The following is a 17,989-nucleotide window of genomic DNA, read 5'->3' on the forward strand; positions in this document are numbered from 1 at the left end:
TCCTATGGTATATGGCTTCCACAATGTCCACGATGAGCTATAACCGCCCAACTGACTCATCAGCTATAGTCGCCCCAGTGTATGCCATTATCAGATATAACCGCCACACCGTCTGCCGTTATGAACCACGGCCTATACCATGGTTGTGCCCTCTTTAGTTTCCCCTTACACTCTATATCCCCACACTGTCCCCCCGCTATGCTAACGTCTCTCCATACTGTGCCCCCATTTCACTTTGCCCCCTCTCCATATCCAGTCTTTGCCCCTTTTCACACTATGCCCTCATACTGCCCACCATGTTGTCCTCTCCAGACTGTATCCTTACCTTACACTATCTCCATACATGGTATGATGGTGACCACAGCCATCAATACAGTGTGATAAACCCTTAACAACCACCCAATATACAGTATGATTCCCCCCACAGCCCCCTATACTATGATGCCCCCCACATATTCTATATAGTATGATGTCCCGACAGCCCAGCATTTTCTGCTCCCCTCCTTCCCAGAGCCATAACTTTTTTATTTTTCTGTCAATATGGTCATGTGAGGGCTTATTTTTGTAGAACCTCCTCAGCATTAGCCTAATTGTGCCTTTTCCTTTTCTTATGTGGTGGCCGTCACTTTTGTTTCCGCTGCATTTAGCTTAAACCTGTTTATGAATACGCAATTTACAGCCATCAGTTTTTTGGGGCAGTATTTGATTTGTATATATGTATAAATTGTATATAATCTTGTATATATCCCCACATATACGCACGTATTTGACCAATGTATTCTGTTGTAGATAACCTACATTTGTCCTGTACATACCTGGCACTATGTGTACTTGCACTGGGATGTTCCCATATTTCATGTACCATTATCTCTTGTTCATTTGCCTTTACAATGTCTAATTTGGTGTATTTCTATTGTCTCTTCCAGCGAGGTTGTGAAAAAGACCCATTACGGGGTCGAAACGTTACCTCGACACCCTTTTGTTTTACTGTGGTGACTTCAATAAATGTTTGCCCGATATGCATTTGAAAATCCATATTTGGAGTGCGGCTGTTTTTCCCAAACTTACAATTTAATTGGATATATTCCAAGTTCAGCCTGCACCTGGTTCTAATTTTCAGTGTGCACGCCATTATTCTATAAATTACCAGTTCATAGACACCAAACATGTCTAGGTTATTTTTTATATAAGTGGTAAAAAAAATTCCAAACTTTGCTAAAAAAAAAAAAAAAAAAATTGCACAATTTTCCGATACCCGTAGTGTCTCCTTTTTTTGTGATCTGGGGTTGGGTGAGGGCTTATTTTTTGCGTGCCGAGCTGATGTTTTTAATGATAACATTTTAATGCAGATACGTTCTTTTGATCGCCCGTTATTGCATTTTAATGCAATGTCGCGGCAACCAAAAAAACGTAATTCTGGCATTTCAATTTTTTTTCTCGCTACACCGTTTAACCCCTTAAGCCCCGAGGGTGGTTTGCACGTTAATGACCGGGCCAATTTTTACAATTCTGACCACTGTCCCTTTATGAGGTTATAACTCTGGAACGCTTCAACGGATCTTGGCGATTCTGACATTGTTTTCTCGTGACATATTGTACTTCATTTTAGTAGTAACATTTATTCGATATAACTTGCGTTTATTTGTGAAAAAAACGGAAATTTGGCGAAAATTTTGAAAATTTCGCAATTTTCCAACTTTAAATTTTTATGCCCTTAAATCACAGAGATATGTCACGCAAAATACTTAATAAGTAACATTTCCCACATGTCTCCTTTACATCAGCACAATTTTGGAACCAAAATTTTTTTTTGTTAGGGAGTTATAAGGGTTCAAAGTTGACCAGCAATTTCTCATTTTTACAACACCATTTTTTTTTAGGGACCACATCTCATTTGATGTCATTTTGAGGGGTCTATATGATAGAAAATACCCAAGTGTGACACCATTCTAAAAACTGCACCCCTCAAGGTGCTCAAAACCACATTCAAGAAGTTTATTAACCCTTCAGGGGTTTCACAGGAATTTTTGGAATGTTTAAATAAAAATGAATATTTAACTTTTTTTCACACAAAATTTATTTCAGCTCCAATTTGTTTTATTTTACCAAGGGTAACAGGATAAAATGGATGCCAAACATTGTTGTACAATCTGTACTGAGTACGCTGATACCCCATATGTGGGGGTAAACCACTGTTTGGGCGCATGGCAGAGCTCGGAAGGGAAGGAGCGCCATTTGACTTTTAAATGCAAAATTGACAGGAATTGAGATGGGACACCATGTTGCGTTTGGAGAGCCACTGATGTGCCTAAACATTGAAACCCCCCACAAGTGACACCATTTTGGAAAGTAGACACCCTAAGGAACTTATCTAGATGTGTGGTGACCACTTTGACCCACCAATTGCTTCACAGAAGTTTATAATGCAGAGCCGTAAAAATAAAAAATCATATTTTTTCACAAAAATGATCTTTTCGCCCCCAATTTTTTCTTTTCCCAAGAGTAAGAGAAGAAATTGAACCTCAAAAATTGTTGGCCAATTTGTCCTGAGTACGCTGATACCCCGTATATGGGTGTAAACCATTGTTTGGGCGTATGGCAGAGCTCGGAAGGGAAGGAGCGCCATTTTACTTTTCAATGCAAAATTGACTGGAATTGAGATGGGATGCCATGTTGCGTTTGGAGAGCCCCTGATGTGCCTAAACATTGAAATCCCCACAAGTGACACCATTTTGGAAAGTAGACCCCTTAAGGAACTTATCTAGAGGTGTGGTGAGCACTTTGACCCAACAAGTGCTTCACAGAAGTTTATAATGCAGAGCCGTAAAAATAAAAAATCATATTTTTTCACAAAAATAATCTTTTCGCCACCAATTTTTTATTTTCCCAAGGGTAAGAGAAGAAATTAGACCACAAAAGTTGTTGTGCAATTTGTCCTGAGTGCGACGATACCCCATATGTGGGGGTAAACCACTGTTTGGGCGCATGGCAGAGCTCGGAAGGAAAGGAGCGCCATTTGACTTTTCAATGCAAAATTGACTGGAATTGAGATGGGACGCCATGTTGCGTTTGGAGAGCCCCTGATGTGCCTAAACATTGGAACCCCTCACAAGTGACACCATTTTGAAAAGTAGACCCCTTAAGGAACTTATCTAGATGTGTGGTGAGCACTTTGACCCAACAAGTGCTTCACAGAAGTTTATAATGCAGAGCCGTAAAAATAAAAAATCTTATTTTTTCACAAAAATGATCTTTTCGCCCCCAATTTTTTATTTTCCCAAGGGTAAGAGAAGAAATTAGACCACAAAAATTGTTGTGCAATTTGTCCTGAGTGCGACGATACCCCATATGTGGGGGTAAACCACTTTTTGGGTGCATAGCAGAGCTCGGAAGGGAAGGAGCGCCATTTGACTTTTCAATGCAAAATTGACTGGAATTAAGATGGGACGCCATGTTGGTTTGGAGAGCCCCTGATGTGCCTAAACATTAAAAACCCCCACAAGTGACACCATTTTGGAAACTAGACCCTCTAAGGAACTTATCTAGATGTGTTTTGAGAGCTTTGAACCCCCAAGTGTTTCACTACAGTTTATAACGCAGAGCTGTTAAAATAAATTTATTTTTTTTTCGCAAAAATTTTTTAGCCCCCAGTTTTGTATTTTCACAAGGGTAACATAATAAATTGGACCCCAAAAGTTGTTGTCCAATTTGTCCTGAGTACGCTGATACCCCATATGTGGGGGGGAACCACTGTTTGGGCGCATGGCAGAGCTCGGAAGGGAAGGAGCGCCATTTGGAATGCAGACTTAGATGGATTGGTCTGCAGGAGTCACGTTGCATTTGCAGAGCCCCTGATGTACCCAAACAGTACAAACCCCCCACAAGTGACCCCATATTAGAAACTAGACCTCCCATGGAACTTATCTAGATGTGTTGTGAGAACTTTGAACCCCTAAGTGTTTCACTACAGTTTATAACGCAGACCCGTGAAAATAAAAATTCTTTTTTTTTTCACAAAAATGATTTTTTAGCCCCCAGCTTTGTATTTTTACAAGGGTAACAGAATAAATTGGACCCCAAAAGTTGTTGTTCAATTTGTCCTGAGTACGCTGATACCCCATATGTGGGGGGGAACCACTGTTTGGGCTCATGGCAGAGCTCGGAAGGGAAGGAGCGCCATTTGGAATGCAGACTTAGATGGATTGGTCTGCAGGCGTCACGTTGCATTTGCAGAGCCCCTGATGTACCCAAACAGTAGAAACCACCCACAAGTGACCCCATATTGGAAACTAGACCTCCCATGGAACTTATCTAGATGTGTTGTGAAAACTTTGAACCCCCAAGTGTTTCACTACAGTTTACAACGCAGAGCCGTGAAAATAAAAATCCTTTTTTTTCCCACAAAAATGATTTTTAGCCCCCCAAATTTTTATTTTCCCAAGGATAACAAGAGAACTTGGACCCAAAAAGTTGTTGTCCAATTTGTCTCGAGTACGCTGATACCCCATATGTTGGGGTAAACCCCTGTTTGGGCGCACGGGAGAGCTCGGAAGTGAAGGAGCACTGTTTTACTTTTTCAATGCAGAATTGGCTGGAATTGAGATCGGACGCCATGTCGCGTTTGGAGAGCCCCTGATGTGTCTAAACAGTGGAAACCCCCCAATTATAAATGAAACCCTAATCCAAACGCACCACTAACCCTAATCCCAACTGTAACCCTAACCACACACCTAACCCAGACACACCCCTAATTCTAATCCCAACCCTAATCCCAACCGTAAATGTAATCCAAACCCTAACCCTAGCCCCAACCCTAGCCCTAACCCTAACCCTAACCGGAAAATGGAAATAAATACATTTTTTTTAATTTTATTATTTTTCCCTAAGGCTAGGTTCACATTGCGTTAGGGAAATCCGTTTAGCACTAGCGGATTGCGCTAACACAATGTCTTTTTAGGTGTCGTGTTTAGTGGTCGCGTTAACGTCCCCGCTCTGGAAGATCGGGGATCGGACCTCGGGCGCGCCGCGGACGCTGCAAGCAGCGTCTGAGGCGCGCCACAAAAGAATGGCACCTTGCTAGCGCGAGCCGAAAATGGCACGCTCTAGCGATGCGCTACACCTGAAAATCACATTGCTGTCAATGGTTGTGCTAACGGACCCGTTGCACGGCGTTAATTGTGACATTTTCGCCGTGCAACGCTGTCCGTTAGCGTTAACCCATTAACGCAATGTGAACCTAGCCTAACTAAGGGGGTGATGAAGGGGGGTTTGATTTACTTTTATAGCGAGTTTTTTAGCGGATTTTTATGATTGGCAGCCGTCACACACTAAAAGACGCTTTTTATAGCAAAAAAGTTTTTGCGTCTCCACATTTTGAGACCTATAATTTTTCCATATTTTGGTCCACAGAGTCATGTGAGGTCTTGTTTTTTGCGGGACGAGTTGACGTTTTTATCGGTTACATTTTCGGACACGTGACAGTTTTTGATCGCTTTTTATTCCGATTTTTTTGTGAGGCAGAATGACCAAAAACCAGCTATTCATGAATTTCTTTTGGGGGAGGCGTTTATACCGTTCCGCGTTTGGTAAAATTGATGAAGCAGTTTTATTCTTCGGGTCAGTACGATTACAGCGACACCTCATTTATATCATTTTTTTTATGTTTTGGCGCTTTTATACGATAAAAGCTATTTTATAGAAAAAATAATTATTTTGGCATCGCTTTATTCAGAGGACTATAACTTTTTTATTTTTTTGGTTATGATGCTATATGGCGGCTCGTTTTTTGCGGGACAAGATGACGTTTTCAGAGGTAACATGGTTATTTATATCCGTCTTTTTGATCGCGTGTTATTCCACTCTTTGTTCAGCGTTATGATAATAAAGCGTTGTTTTTTGGCTTGTTTTTTTTTTTTTTTTCTTACGGTGTTCACTGAAGGGGTTAACTAGTGGGCCAGTTTTATAGGTCGGGTCGTTACGGACGCGGCGATACTAAATATGTGTACTTTTATTGTTTTTTTGTTTTTTTTTATGTAAAGAAATGTATTTATGGGAATAATATTTTTTTTTTTCTGCTTTATTTAGGAATTTTTTTTTTATTTTTTTTTTTACAAGTGTGGAAATTTTTTTTTTTACTTTTTCACTTTGTCCCAGGGGGGGACATCACAGATCACCGATCTGACAGTGTGCACAGCACTCTGTTAGATCGGTGATCTAACATACAGCCGGGCAGGATTAGAGCTGCAGCTGCAGCCTGATCCTGACCCGGAAGTGCTCCCTGCAGGACCCGGATGCAGCCCGGCGGCCATTTTGGATCCGGGGACTGCAGGGAGAAGACGCTCGGTACACGGTGAGCACATCACCGTGTACCGATCGTCTCAGGGAAGCCCGCAGGGAGCCCCCTCCCTGCGCGATGCTTCCCTGCACCGCCGGCACACCGCGATCATCTTTGATCGCGGTGTGCCGGGGGTTAATGTGCCGGGAGCGGTCCGTGACCGCTCCTGGCACATAGTGCCGGATGTCAGCTGCGATAGGCAGCTGACACCCGGCCGCGATCGGCCGCGCTCCCCCCGTGAGCGCGGCCGATCGCATATGACGTACTATCCCGTCCATGGGAATTAAGTCCCAGGTCACCTGGACGGGATAGTACGTCATATGGGATTAAGGGGTTAATGATCAGATTAATCCTTTTTTTTTTATTGATAAATCGTGCAATTCTGAACACGGAGATACCAAATATGTGTATATTTGATTTTTTTATTGTTTTATTTTGAATGGGGCGAAAGGGGGGTGATTTAAACTTTTATTTTTTGTTTTCCACATTTTTTAAAACATTTTTTTTCACTTTTGCCATGCTTCAATAGCCCCTATGGGAGGCTAGAAGCTGGCACAACTCGATCTTCTCTGCTACATAGGAGCGAAGCTCAGATTGCCCCTATGTAGTAGAATTGCTGCATTGCTATGGAGCGCCGACCACAGGGTGGCACTCACAGCAATCCGGCATCAACAACCATAGAGGTCTTCAATAGACCTATGGTTGTCATGCTGATGCATCGCTGACCCCCGATCACGTGACGGGGGTCAGTGATGTGCTCATTTCCGGCCCGATGGCCAGAAACGCCAGTTAAATGCCGCTGTCAGAGTTTGACAGCGGCATTTAACTAGTTAATAGCAGCGGGTGAATTGCGATTCCACCCGCCACTATTGCAGGCACATGTCAACTGTTCATAACAGCTGACATGTCCCGGCTTTGATGCGGGCTTCACTGCCGGAGCCCACATCAAAGCGGGGGTTCCGACCTCAGACGTAATATCCTGTCCGAGGTCAGAAAGGAGTTAATGTCACGCACAGCCTCTCTTGTGATATGTCTCCCAGAGCCATCCCCATATATGTCCCCTAGAGCCAGCTTTTATAAAGTAACCCATTCATTGACAAAATATATTAAAAAAAAACAAAACACAGCTTATACTCCCCTAATCCCGGCTCATTGTACATAGCAGCCGCCGTCTCCTTGTTTCCCATACAGCAGTGGACGTTGTATGGTGTGATGACGTCACCTTAAGGCGCCATCCGACATCTATTGCGTGTGCAGTCTCCAACAGGGTGCAGGCCGAAAGTGGCCTGCTTTCTGCTGGAGATCCTGGCAGGGCAAGGAGCTGATGATAGTTCCTCTGCTCCTGGCACGGGCGGTTCAGCTCTGATATTAATTGAATTTGCTTCTAATAGACGCAAAAACCATTGAGTGCAATGTGGGAGCGATGGCCGGGTCTCAGGACAAAGAGGGGTGAGAGGTGTCAGTGACTGATATTGCTCATCTCTGTGCCTATGCATCTCCCCAGGTAATCAGCTGCTGCAATGATGTTACCTTCCCTTCGGGGAGGGTGATGTCTCGCTTGGAGGCAAAGGGGTCCTATCTATCAGGTAAGGAACTCGCATTCAACACAATCTGAATCTAGGCAAGGAGGGGGAGCTCAGGACCCGGATTCAGGGGAGCAACACTTAAAGCTCCACTTAGTTATAAGCATCCTGACCTGGAGGGGGAGCCAGACAGTTGGTCTGGGGAGACCAATCAAGCAGTCAGTCAGTCTCAGAGAGTCTGAGAGAGACAGTGGAGGGAGACATTTGGTCTCCAGTAGCTGAAGGAAGTCTGGAGCAGATGTTGGGGCCAAGCAGCCAGAGAGAGCTGTTACCCCTGGAAAGAGAAGAGAAGGAGAGTTGAATTGTGGAGAGCTTAGAGGGAAGAAGCACAGGAGAGGAAAGGGCTCAGGAGGGGAACAGTGGAAGGACACCCTCAGAGCCAGAGCGTAGAAACCGGGTACCGGGAGCCCGAGGTCACGTTCTCCAGGATGCGCAACAGAACTGGAGGGCATAGGACTATATGTTATTTGCCCGTATTAAGTCTGAGGTGAAGCAGTAACCCAAAGAGCTGGGTCATCTAAGAGATCCTATAAACAGGCTCGAACTGCCTATCGTACAGACGTCTGTCTTAGGACAGGAGAGAGAGGACTTTGCAACGAAGCTTCAAGCAGCAGGGACTCCACCAGCTAAAGTAGCGCAAGTAGGAAAGGGTTACAGACCTCACCTGGGAGAGGGAGCTCCTATTGCCTCCAAGCTGGCCGGACCACAGCTACCCTGCACCTGGTACTCAGGACTGAGGACTTCTAACATCAGTAAACCAGGTAAAAGACTGCAAACTCTGTGTCCTCCACTTATTCGTCGGCATACACCATCCTTGCCACACACCTCGGGAAGCCCTTGCTGCATACCATCACCCCAGAGGACCCCTTTAAGCAGTGTCGGTCCCTACTGACCGAACACCACCAAGTGGCGTCACGAACAATAGACTTTAACTACAAAACCCCTAAAAGACCTTTCCCCTTTAATTGGGCACCCAGGGCCATGGACTGGGTCACAGCAACCGTGATATCCCCTTTAAGAAGTTACTAAACCCGGTACAGAGTGCCCCGCTGTCCTACCGGGGCGCTCCACCTGCGCATCGGGCACCTCACAAAGTGAGACTAACACACAAACTCGCTAATCAAAAGATTAGGTTAAACTGAAAAGGGACTTAATTCCTTACGAAGCAGAACTTCCCGCTTTATAATACAGCTGCTTTATCATGGGACAGTGGGGCATTTATGTACTAGGTATGGCTACATGGAGCTAATGTTATCAAAGTTTCAAATTGGCAGCAACATCTGTAAATGCACTAATACAGAAACTCAGTAAGAATCAAGACCGACCAGAAGATGAACAAGCCAGTCTCCTGGCCCGGAACAGAAACATGGTTTTACATTGTTTTTAGTGTTTTTATAACATATTTGCCCACAAACAATACAAAAGTTCACACCATCTAATCATAGATGACCTACAACAATGGTTGGGCCTTAATTGGTCCTTTCAGTCCATATAAAAAAACCTTCTCAGGGTATGTGTCCATGTTCAGGATTGCATCAGGATTTGGTCAGGATTTTTCATCAGTATTTGTAAGCCAAAACCAGGAGTGGAACAATTAGAGGAAAAGTACCGTATATGCTCCACTTTTGCATTTATCACCCACTCCTGGTTTTGGCTTACAAATACTGATGAAAAATCCTGACCAAATCCTGATGCAATCCTGAACGTGGACACATACCCTAAGGCTTCTGTTACCTTATATCTTAATATTATGTGATATCTTACCATATGAACGTGATACAATTATGGCATAACCAACAATAGGTCCATTAGTGGAATCAAACTCCTCAAAAGAAAACGTTAAAGTGTAATAAGTAGGAGTAATGCCGGTAATATTCTGCTCAGGGATTGCTGCTGCTGCAAAAAAGGAAAAGTATCCATATCATTTTTTTATATACAGTATCTGCTGCAACGACATTTTGAAGATTATTGCATGATGTCTATATACCATACGTGTTGTTGTATACTCAAATTCCTCCTAAATCTACATACTCACCACAGATTAGTAGTAGAAAATGAATGTCCAACACTAAAGCAATACATTGATGGTACAATATGCAATACTTAGTTATTAAACAGTGTTTGTTTAAAATGCAAGTTTTCTTCCCATGCTCCCAGTTTGTTTAGCTTCCCTCCCATAGGATAAAGGATTCTTGCTATGCGATTATGTTTTATGATTATGTAAATGAGCCATATTAAGGTGAACGCACATGTAGCAAATATGTTGACTGTAAATTTTACAGAAAGACCATGCAAATTCGAGACAAAATGCAGACATTTTACATTTTTGTTTTGCAAAAGATTGTTTATTTCAAAACAAAATCTTCTGCAAAAGATATAAATGTTCTGTAGATGTTCTGCGTCTGAAAAATCTTTACAACATGTAGAAGAGATTTGTACAGATGCAGTGCAGATTTACTGTATTCACTCTTTATATGATATTCTGGGTTGTCTGGACCAGTTCTGTTGTACAAGCAGTGAGATTTGTAACCCCTTCAGGACTGGACTATTTTTCATTTTTGTGTACGTTTTCCTCTTCTTTTTTCCTTAAGCCATAAGGCTGTGTTCACACGTTGCGGTTTTTTCGCGGTTTTTCCCGATAAAAATGCTATAAAACCGCAAAAAAAACGCATATAGTAAGCATCCCATCATTTAGAATGAATTCCGCATGTTTTGTGCACATGATGCGTTTTTTTCCGCGAAAAAAACGCATCGCGGCAAAAAACGCAGCATTTTCTATAATTTTCCGTTTTTTTTGCGGATTTCCCACTCCAAAATGCATTGGGAAGTGTCTGGAAAAAAACGCGGCAAAAACGCGTCAAAACCGCGGCAAAAACGCATGCGGTTTTCTTGCGGATTTCTTGCAGAAAATGTCCGGAATTCTCAGGAATTTTCAGCAAGAAATCCTGAACGTGTGCACATAGCCTAACTGTTTTCCATTTGCATTGTCATATATCATACTTTTTGTGGGACGGGTTGTAGTCTTGAATGAAAAAATAATAATTTTGCCATATAATGTACTGGAAAACGGGAAAAAAAATCCCAAGTGGGTTAAATGGTGAAGAAAATGCAATTTTTCCAGAATAACAACATTTTGGGAATACTAAACTTGCAGTGCAGTTTTTTTTATTATTTTTTCAGTAGTTAAAAAAAAATCTGAACTTTGTAAAAAAAAAAAAAAAAAAAAAAAGAAAATTTGTATCACCATTCTTAAGGCTCATAATTTTATTTTTCCATCAATGGTCCTCTGTGGGGCTCATTTTTGTGTGTGTTCAGCTATAGTTTTTATTTTTTACCACTTTGCAGTACATACAACATTTTGATCCATTTTTCATGTCATCTTTGTGAAGTGCGGTGACAAAGTTAGGAAATCCTATCCTTTTTTTCCCTTCTTCATTACACAGTTTATCATACGGGTTAATCCATTTTAGATTTTCTTAGTATGGACTTATACTAATATAGCAACACCAAATAAGTGTTTTTTTTTTAAATTAGGAAAAGGCTAGTGGTTTAAATGTTAATTTTTTAAAGGTTTTTTTTTTAAATTCTGAAAACATTTTTTATTTATAATTTCTACTTAATTTTTATCTCTCTTATAGGACTTGAACCTGCAATCAACTGATCGCTTATACTATATACTGCAAAACTGCTATATATGGAGAAATTCATAGTTTTCTATGAAGCCCAATGTGGATGCAGTTGGCGATGGTTACACAGCAGCGATCGAGTAGGCTTGGGTGGCTGCTGCTAAAAGCAGATGCTGGCTGTACAGCACAGCTGACATATGCTTGATATGGAGTAAGCTCAACCTTTGAGTCCGTTCAATACACTTGCAGCGTGAAAGTGAAGTAATATTACAAAGGGGTTAAGTGAACTCATAATAAACATGCATTGATCACATGCAGAAAGAATTGAAGTCAGCCAAGTGTTCAGGAAAATGTAGACCAAGCTGACACTTGAATTCCATCTGCATGTCCACTGAGTGCTGCCTTTTTTTTCTCTAAGGAGAAGCTTTGAAATTATTATTTTCATGCAAGAAAAATGGATAAAACAAGGACTGTAAGAACTAGCTCATGGATGAAAAATGTATTCAGAACACTGGAAAAATTAAGATTAATTTTTTTGCTTTTCGGGGGGAAAACAGATCTGTGAATGAGCGTTTTAGCAGATCTGACTGCTCTCTCAAAGGAGAAAAAGGTCAAAAAGTACACAAACACCAATAACATACAATAGGTGTATGTCCAGCCCTGGGATTGATGGGGAGGAATGTCTAGGTTTAAGACCATGTATTAAAAACAGTAGAAGTTAACGTGATTTATAATTTATGTCTAATTAAGTAATCTGTATAAAATTACATAATCCAGCTAATAAGGTTTAAAAGCAATTGATTTAAGGCCCCCTTTACACGTCCATTTAAAACCAGTACCGGAAAATACAGTACCGGTGAGGGTGTTTTGGATCAATGTGCCATCAGTGTCTTTACAAAGCTCTTGCTATACTTTGCAATGTTAAACATGTACAGCACACGGATGGCACACATGGTGCCAACCATGTGCTGTACGCGTTTTACACGGACCCATAGACTTGTATTGGCCCTTGTTATCCGTACTGTCAGTAAAAAACGGATATGCCTCTGTGTGGTTTACACAACAAGTACTGCAAACACGGACATGTGAAGGGGACCTCAGAGAGATTTTCTTCAACACTGGAATATTGCTGAATATGGTATTCAGTTCATCTACTTACGGCTTCCTATCCCGGTTTGACATGTCGCCAGTATTACCGTACTGGATCTGCCGCACGAAGTCAGAGTTATCACACTGGCCGTATAATTTGTGTTGAAACTTAAATCGTTCATTGTATAACTATATGGATCAGGATTGCACTTGGCAACAGAAACATTATTGGTGGTTGAGGTTTTGTTGGTTGCTATAATTGTAAAGCCGGTATACAGTCCTCCTGGACAGCTCCATGTGAAATTTAGAGATGTTGAATTGAATTGACCCACACAGTTAAAATCATTTACAGCATCTGGATCTAAAAAAAACAAAAAAAAAAAAAATACATTTTATTGAGATCAGTCAGGATTTGGTCCAAAAGTTGATATCCATATGTCAATCACAGTCTGTAAAAAAATAAGATCAACGCTGTAAATATTAAGTCTACACATAAACTTATGAAATGCTGACAATTGTAGTTCAGTAACCATATAAACTCTGACTGAAAAAAATCTAAAAACAACGAAGAAGCAAAATGCCGGAATTTTTGCCTACAACTGTAATTGTTAGATCGGTGTACCCCATTCTTCTTTGGTTCTCTATGGACCACAGCAAAGCATGGGGGTGGTGGGATGCATCCATTCATTGTCTACATCATTGACAATAATAGTGGAGTGCAGTTGTAAGGAGATGGACATATTGCCCTGCTCCCCCTTGAAGACATCACTGCTGTGTATAATGTGATGTGTAATCTGAATAATGTCTTGTGTCATGTGAAGTATAAGACGTTTGCCTATATAATGTGATAATGTAAGGTATTATAACGTATAGTGATGTAATGCGTGAAAGGCATAGGTTAGGACTCAGGACATAAGGTAGCGTTTGCATAGAATGTAGGTGAAAGGGTATGTTTCCCCAGCAACAGACTTCGGGGTCAGGGAGAGCATTAATGTTGGGACCAGCCCACAGGGGGAGGGTTTAGTGCTAGAACAAGTGACCTGCTTCCTGAAGTTAGTCAGAGAAGATACACATTATACAAGAAAAGGTTCCACTTTATCGTGCTAAAGCATGTCAATGTGAAATATATGAAATATGAATAGCAATACGGCTTTTCTGAACATTAGGAAAAAATGAGACGCTTTGCAAACAATTTGGCCAAATCTTGCCTGCCCATCAACCAACGTCAAAGTGGTCAGATTCCTACCTACCTATAAATGCAGGCTTTACTGATAGATGTGTCCACATTCACCCAGGAATTCAGACATCAGCCTAAGAGAAGTATTCACAATGGATAGAGACACATCAGTTTTCGAGACCACCTTGACGTTGGTTGATGGGCAGGCATGATTTGGTGAAATCGTGTGCAAAGCATCTAATTTTTTCCTAATATTCAGAAGCCGTATTGCTATTCATATTTTAATTATTTCACATTTACATGCTTTTAGCACGATAGAGTGCAACCTTTTTTTGTATATTGTACATGGAGGTAGCTGCTCCTGCTATGCTCCTATTCACACTAGCTTGGATGTGCCAGTCAGTTTTTTGTTATTAGTCAGAGAAGAGTTAAGAGTCTGAAGAAGTGACAAGTGTACAGAGCTGCCGTTTGGATGAACTACAGCAAAGGAGACGACAGGGCAATGAGGTAAAGTGACTAGGAACTGACAGAAGAGGCTGAGTTGGCCTTCTATAGTGATGAGCGAGAATGCGTGTTACCCTTGTTTTTCCGAGCATGCTTGGGTGGTCTCCGAGTATTTTGGGCGTGCTCGGAGATTATGTTTGAGTCGCCGCAGCTGCATGATTTGCGGCTGCTAAACAGCCTGAACACATGTGGAGGTTGCCCGTACTGTGGGGACAAGCTAGGCTGTAACAAAGTAGGGCAAAGCAGTGTGCTATACCGGCCCAGTAAAAGGATGATGTCAGTCAAAAGGATTCTTTATGTGAATGAAAAGTGCTTAAGACTCTGTACTCGCTATCCCTTGTATATAACCCTCATCAAGTTCAGTAAAGTTTCCATGTTTCAACAGAAATCTCCTTTACTAATCTATGGAACTCTTGGTCCTTGCCAGTCAATACCAGCGGCTACCGGCAGCCTGAACAGGCACAAGGCCCACACAGCACTAACACCCAGCCAGGATCCACAATTGTCTGTAGGATGCCAAAGCGAGTGGGAACAGAAGCTTGCCCACGATTACCTCGCTTGGGCATCTTACAGTCCTAAGAAAAAGTGCTTCCATAATTTACTAATTTAAGTTATCCTGTACTCACTTGCACAGGTCGTATTTAACACCGGGTCGGATTCAGTGCTGTTATCGGCAGCTCTTGTATAGATCAGGTATGTATATGTTTCTCCTGGTGTGAGATTCATTATTGTCGCTGATTCACTTGTCACTATTGTATTATACACCATTGTGGCTGATGAGGTGACGTTGGTCTGGACTCTGTAGCTGTAAGACGTCTGATACTCATCAGGTTTATTCCATGACAGAGATACAGAATATGTGGTCACAGCGCCGATCTGCAAAGACTTCACCGGCATAGGTTCTTGAGAGAGAAAAAAAATTCACACAATTATCAGAAATTCCAAATATTGCTGTTCACTGCAGAACTCTTAAAAAATGTTCGAAGATCTTTAGAGCTTTATAGACAACTAGATGGCAGCCCGATTCTAAAGAATCGGGAGTCTAGAATCCATATATACTTTATTTATTCAAATGTAAGAATAATACAATTAATAAATAATAGTAAGAAAGAACAAAAATAATAGGCAGTATATGGAGAAAACACCAAACAAAAGTTCAAAATTGGTGTGAAAATGTCACTGAACCACTTCACAACTAAATATATATAGTTTTGGTAAATGGTATTATCATTTTTTTGACGAAATTCGGCAGGAGCTTGAAGAGCAACGTCACTGGGCCCGCCTCCACGCAGTAGAAACTTGCTGTGAGGTAAAAATTCAAAAATCACACCAAAATGGCGGGCGGAGTGTGTCACAGTACGGCACGTTTCTGATTGGTTGCTCGCAGCAGGCGGCAACCAATCAGACACTGGGCACTGTTGACGTCACTTATCTCCGGACATTAGCTCCGGACATTAGCTCCGCACATTAGCTCCGCACATTAGCTCCGGACATTAGCTCCGCACATTAGCTCCAGACATTAGCTCCGGACAAAGCCACGGAAGTTGGCAGAAATTGCAGGAAGTAGTATTCTAGGCAATTAATCTCCGGACATTAGCTCCGGACATTAGCTCCGGACAAAGCCACGGAAGTTGGCACAAATTGCAGGAAGTAGTATTCTAGGCAATTATATATTAGACTAGATGGCAGCCCGATTCTAAAGAATCGGGAGTCTAGAATCCATATATACTTTATTTATTCAAATGTAAGAATAATACAATTAATAAATAATAGTAAGAAAGAACAAAAATAATAGGCAGTATATGGAGAAAACACCAAACAAAAGTTCAAAATTGGTGTGAAAATGTCACTGAACCACTTCACAACTAAATATATATAGTTTTGGTAAATGGTATTATCATTTTTTTGACGAAATTCGGCAGGAGCTTGAAGAGCAACGTCACTGGGCCCGCCTCCACGCAGTAGAAACTTGCTGTGAGGTAAAAATTCAAAAATCACACCAAAATGGCGGGCGGAGTGTGTCACAGTACGGCACGTTTCTGATTGGTCGCTCGCAGCAGGCGGCAACCAATCAGACACTGGACACTGTTGACGTCACTTATCTCCGGACATTAGCTCCGCACATTAGCTCCGGACATTAGCTCCGGACATTATCTCCGGACAAAGCCACGGAAGTTGGCACAAATTGCAGGAAGTAGTATTCTAGGCAATTAATCTCCGGACATTAGCTCCGGACATTAGCTCCGGACATTAGCTCCGGACAAAGCCACGGAAGTTGGCACAAATTGCAGGAAGTAGTATTCTAGGCAATTATATATTAGATATTTGTTTCTAATAGTTAGATTTCTAATGGGCCTTTTACACTGACTAACTACCGGTAACTGTCACTATATGGACGGTCGTAAACATGGATACCTAAGCTACCGCAATGCCCTACAAATAGTTAAGCAACATTGCAAATAACAAGAACTATGTATATAACATTTGTAATTGGAGGTATTTGGTCACAGTGCTGATCTGCATAGACTTTACCGGCATAGGTTCTTGAAAGAAAAAAAACAAAATTCACACAATTATTAGAAATTCCAAATATTGCTGGTCACTGCAGATCTCTTAAAAAGTGTCAAAAGATCTTTATAGCTTTATAGACAATATTTGTTTCTAATCGTTAGATTCCTAATGGGCCATTTGCACTAACTGTCACTATATAGATGGTCGTAAACATGGATACCTAAGCTACCGCAATGTCCTGCGAATAGGTAAGAGACATTGCGAATAACAAGAACTATAACACATTTCTAATTGGAAGTATTTGCTAATATTATTATTACACCTACTACATTTTGGGATAGGATTTCAGAGAAGGGAATACCCCTTTAATGCCATGATACACATTAAAGTCATCTGAATCCACCAATTTGGGTGGAATCCGCCAACCATCTAATGTGTAGGAAATAGTGATGAGCGAGTATACTTGTTGCTCGGGTATTCCCGAACGTGCTTGGGTGATCTACGAGTATTTGTTATTGCTCGGAAATGTAGTTTTCGTCACCTCAGCTGCATGATTTACGGCTTCTGGACAGCCTGAATACATGTGGGGGTTGCTAGGGAATCCTCACATGTATTCAGCCTGTCTAGCAGCCGTAAATCATGCAGCTGGTGTGGACAAAAACTTACAATATTCGCAACAGTTCACAGTGGGGTAATTAGAGTCCGATGGTCCAATGTGGAAATTTTGGATCTGTCCTGGCCCCATCCTGGTATATATATCTCCCATCCTGATATACAGTGAGGACAAGTATTTGATACACTGCCGACTTTGCAAGTTTTCCCACCTACAATGGAGAGGTCTTTAATTTTTATCGTAGGTACACTTCAACTGTGAGAGACAGAATCTTGAAAAAAAAAATCTAGAAAATCACATTGTATGATTTTTAAATTGCATTTTATTGCATGAAATGAGTATTTGATTACTTACCAACCAAGAAAAATTCTGTCTCTCACAGACATGTTAGTTTTTTGTTGTTTTATTTTTAAAGAAGCCTCCTACTCTGCACTCATTACCTGTATTAATTGCACCTGTTTGTGTGTGGAGAGGTGTGTTTTATACAGGTTATGAGTTCAAATCAATCGTATTCCAACCTCTTCACCATTGGTAAGACCAAAAATCTGTATA

The 17,989-nt window shown here is 41.5% G+C and overlaps 1 protein-coding gene across 3 annotated transcripts in view; it reads right to left on the bottom strand.

Moving 5' to 3' along the window:
• Window positions 1–17,989, bottom strand: part of LOC138648710 (receptor-type tyrosine-protein phosphatase eta-like) — a 160,891-nt gene that overhangs the window by 36,827 nt on the left and 106,075 nt on the right. For all 3 annotated transcript variants that reach the window (XR_011315179.1, XM_069738543.1, XM_069738542.1), the window contains 3 exons: window positions 14,940–15,215; window positions 12,703–12,993; window positions 9,682–9,813 (listed from right to left, as the gene is read on the bottom strand). Coding sequence is in view for 2 of the 3 variants with exons in the window: in XM_069738543.1 (XP_069594644.1) it covers window positions 9,682–9,813; window positions 12,703–12,993; window positions 14,940–15,215 (699 nt within the window). In the remaining variant the exon portion in view is untranslated. The remainder of the gene's footprint in view (window positions 1–9,681; window positions 9,814–12,702; window positions 12,994–14,939; window positions 15,216–17,989) is intronic.

The sequence above is a fragment of the Ranitomeya imitator genome, chromosome 9 (assembly GCF_032444005.1).
Source record: "Ranitomeya imitator isolate aRanImi1 chromosome 9, aRanImi1.pri, whole genome shotgun sequence".
Taxonomy (NCBI): domain Eukaryota; kingdom Metazoa; phylum Chordata; class Amphibia; order Anura; family Dendrobatidae; genus Ranitomeya; species Ranitomeya imitator.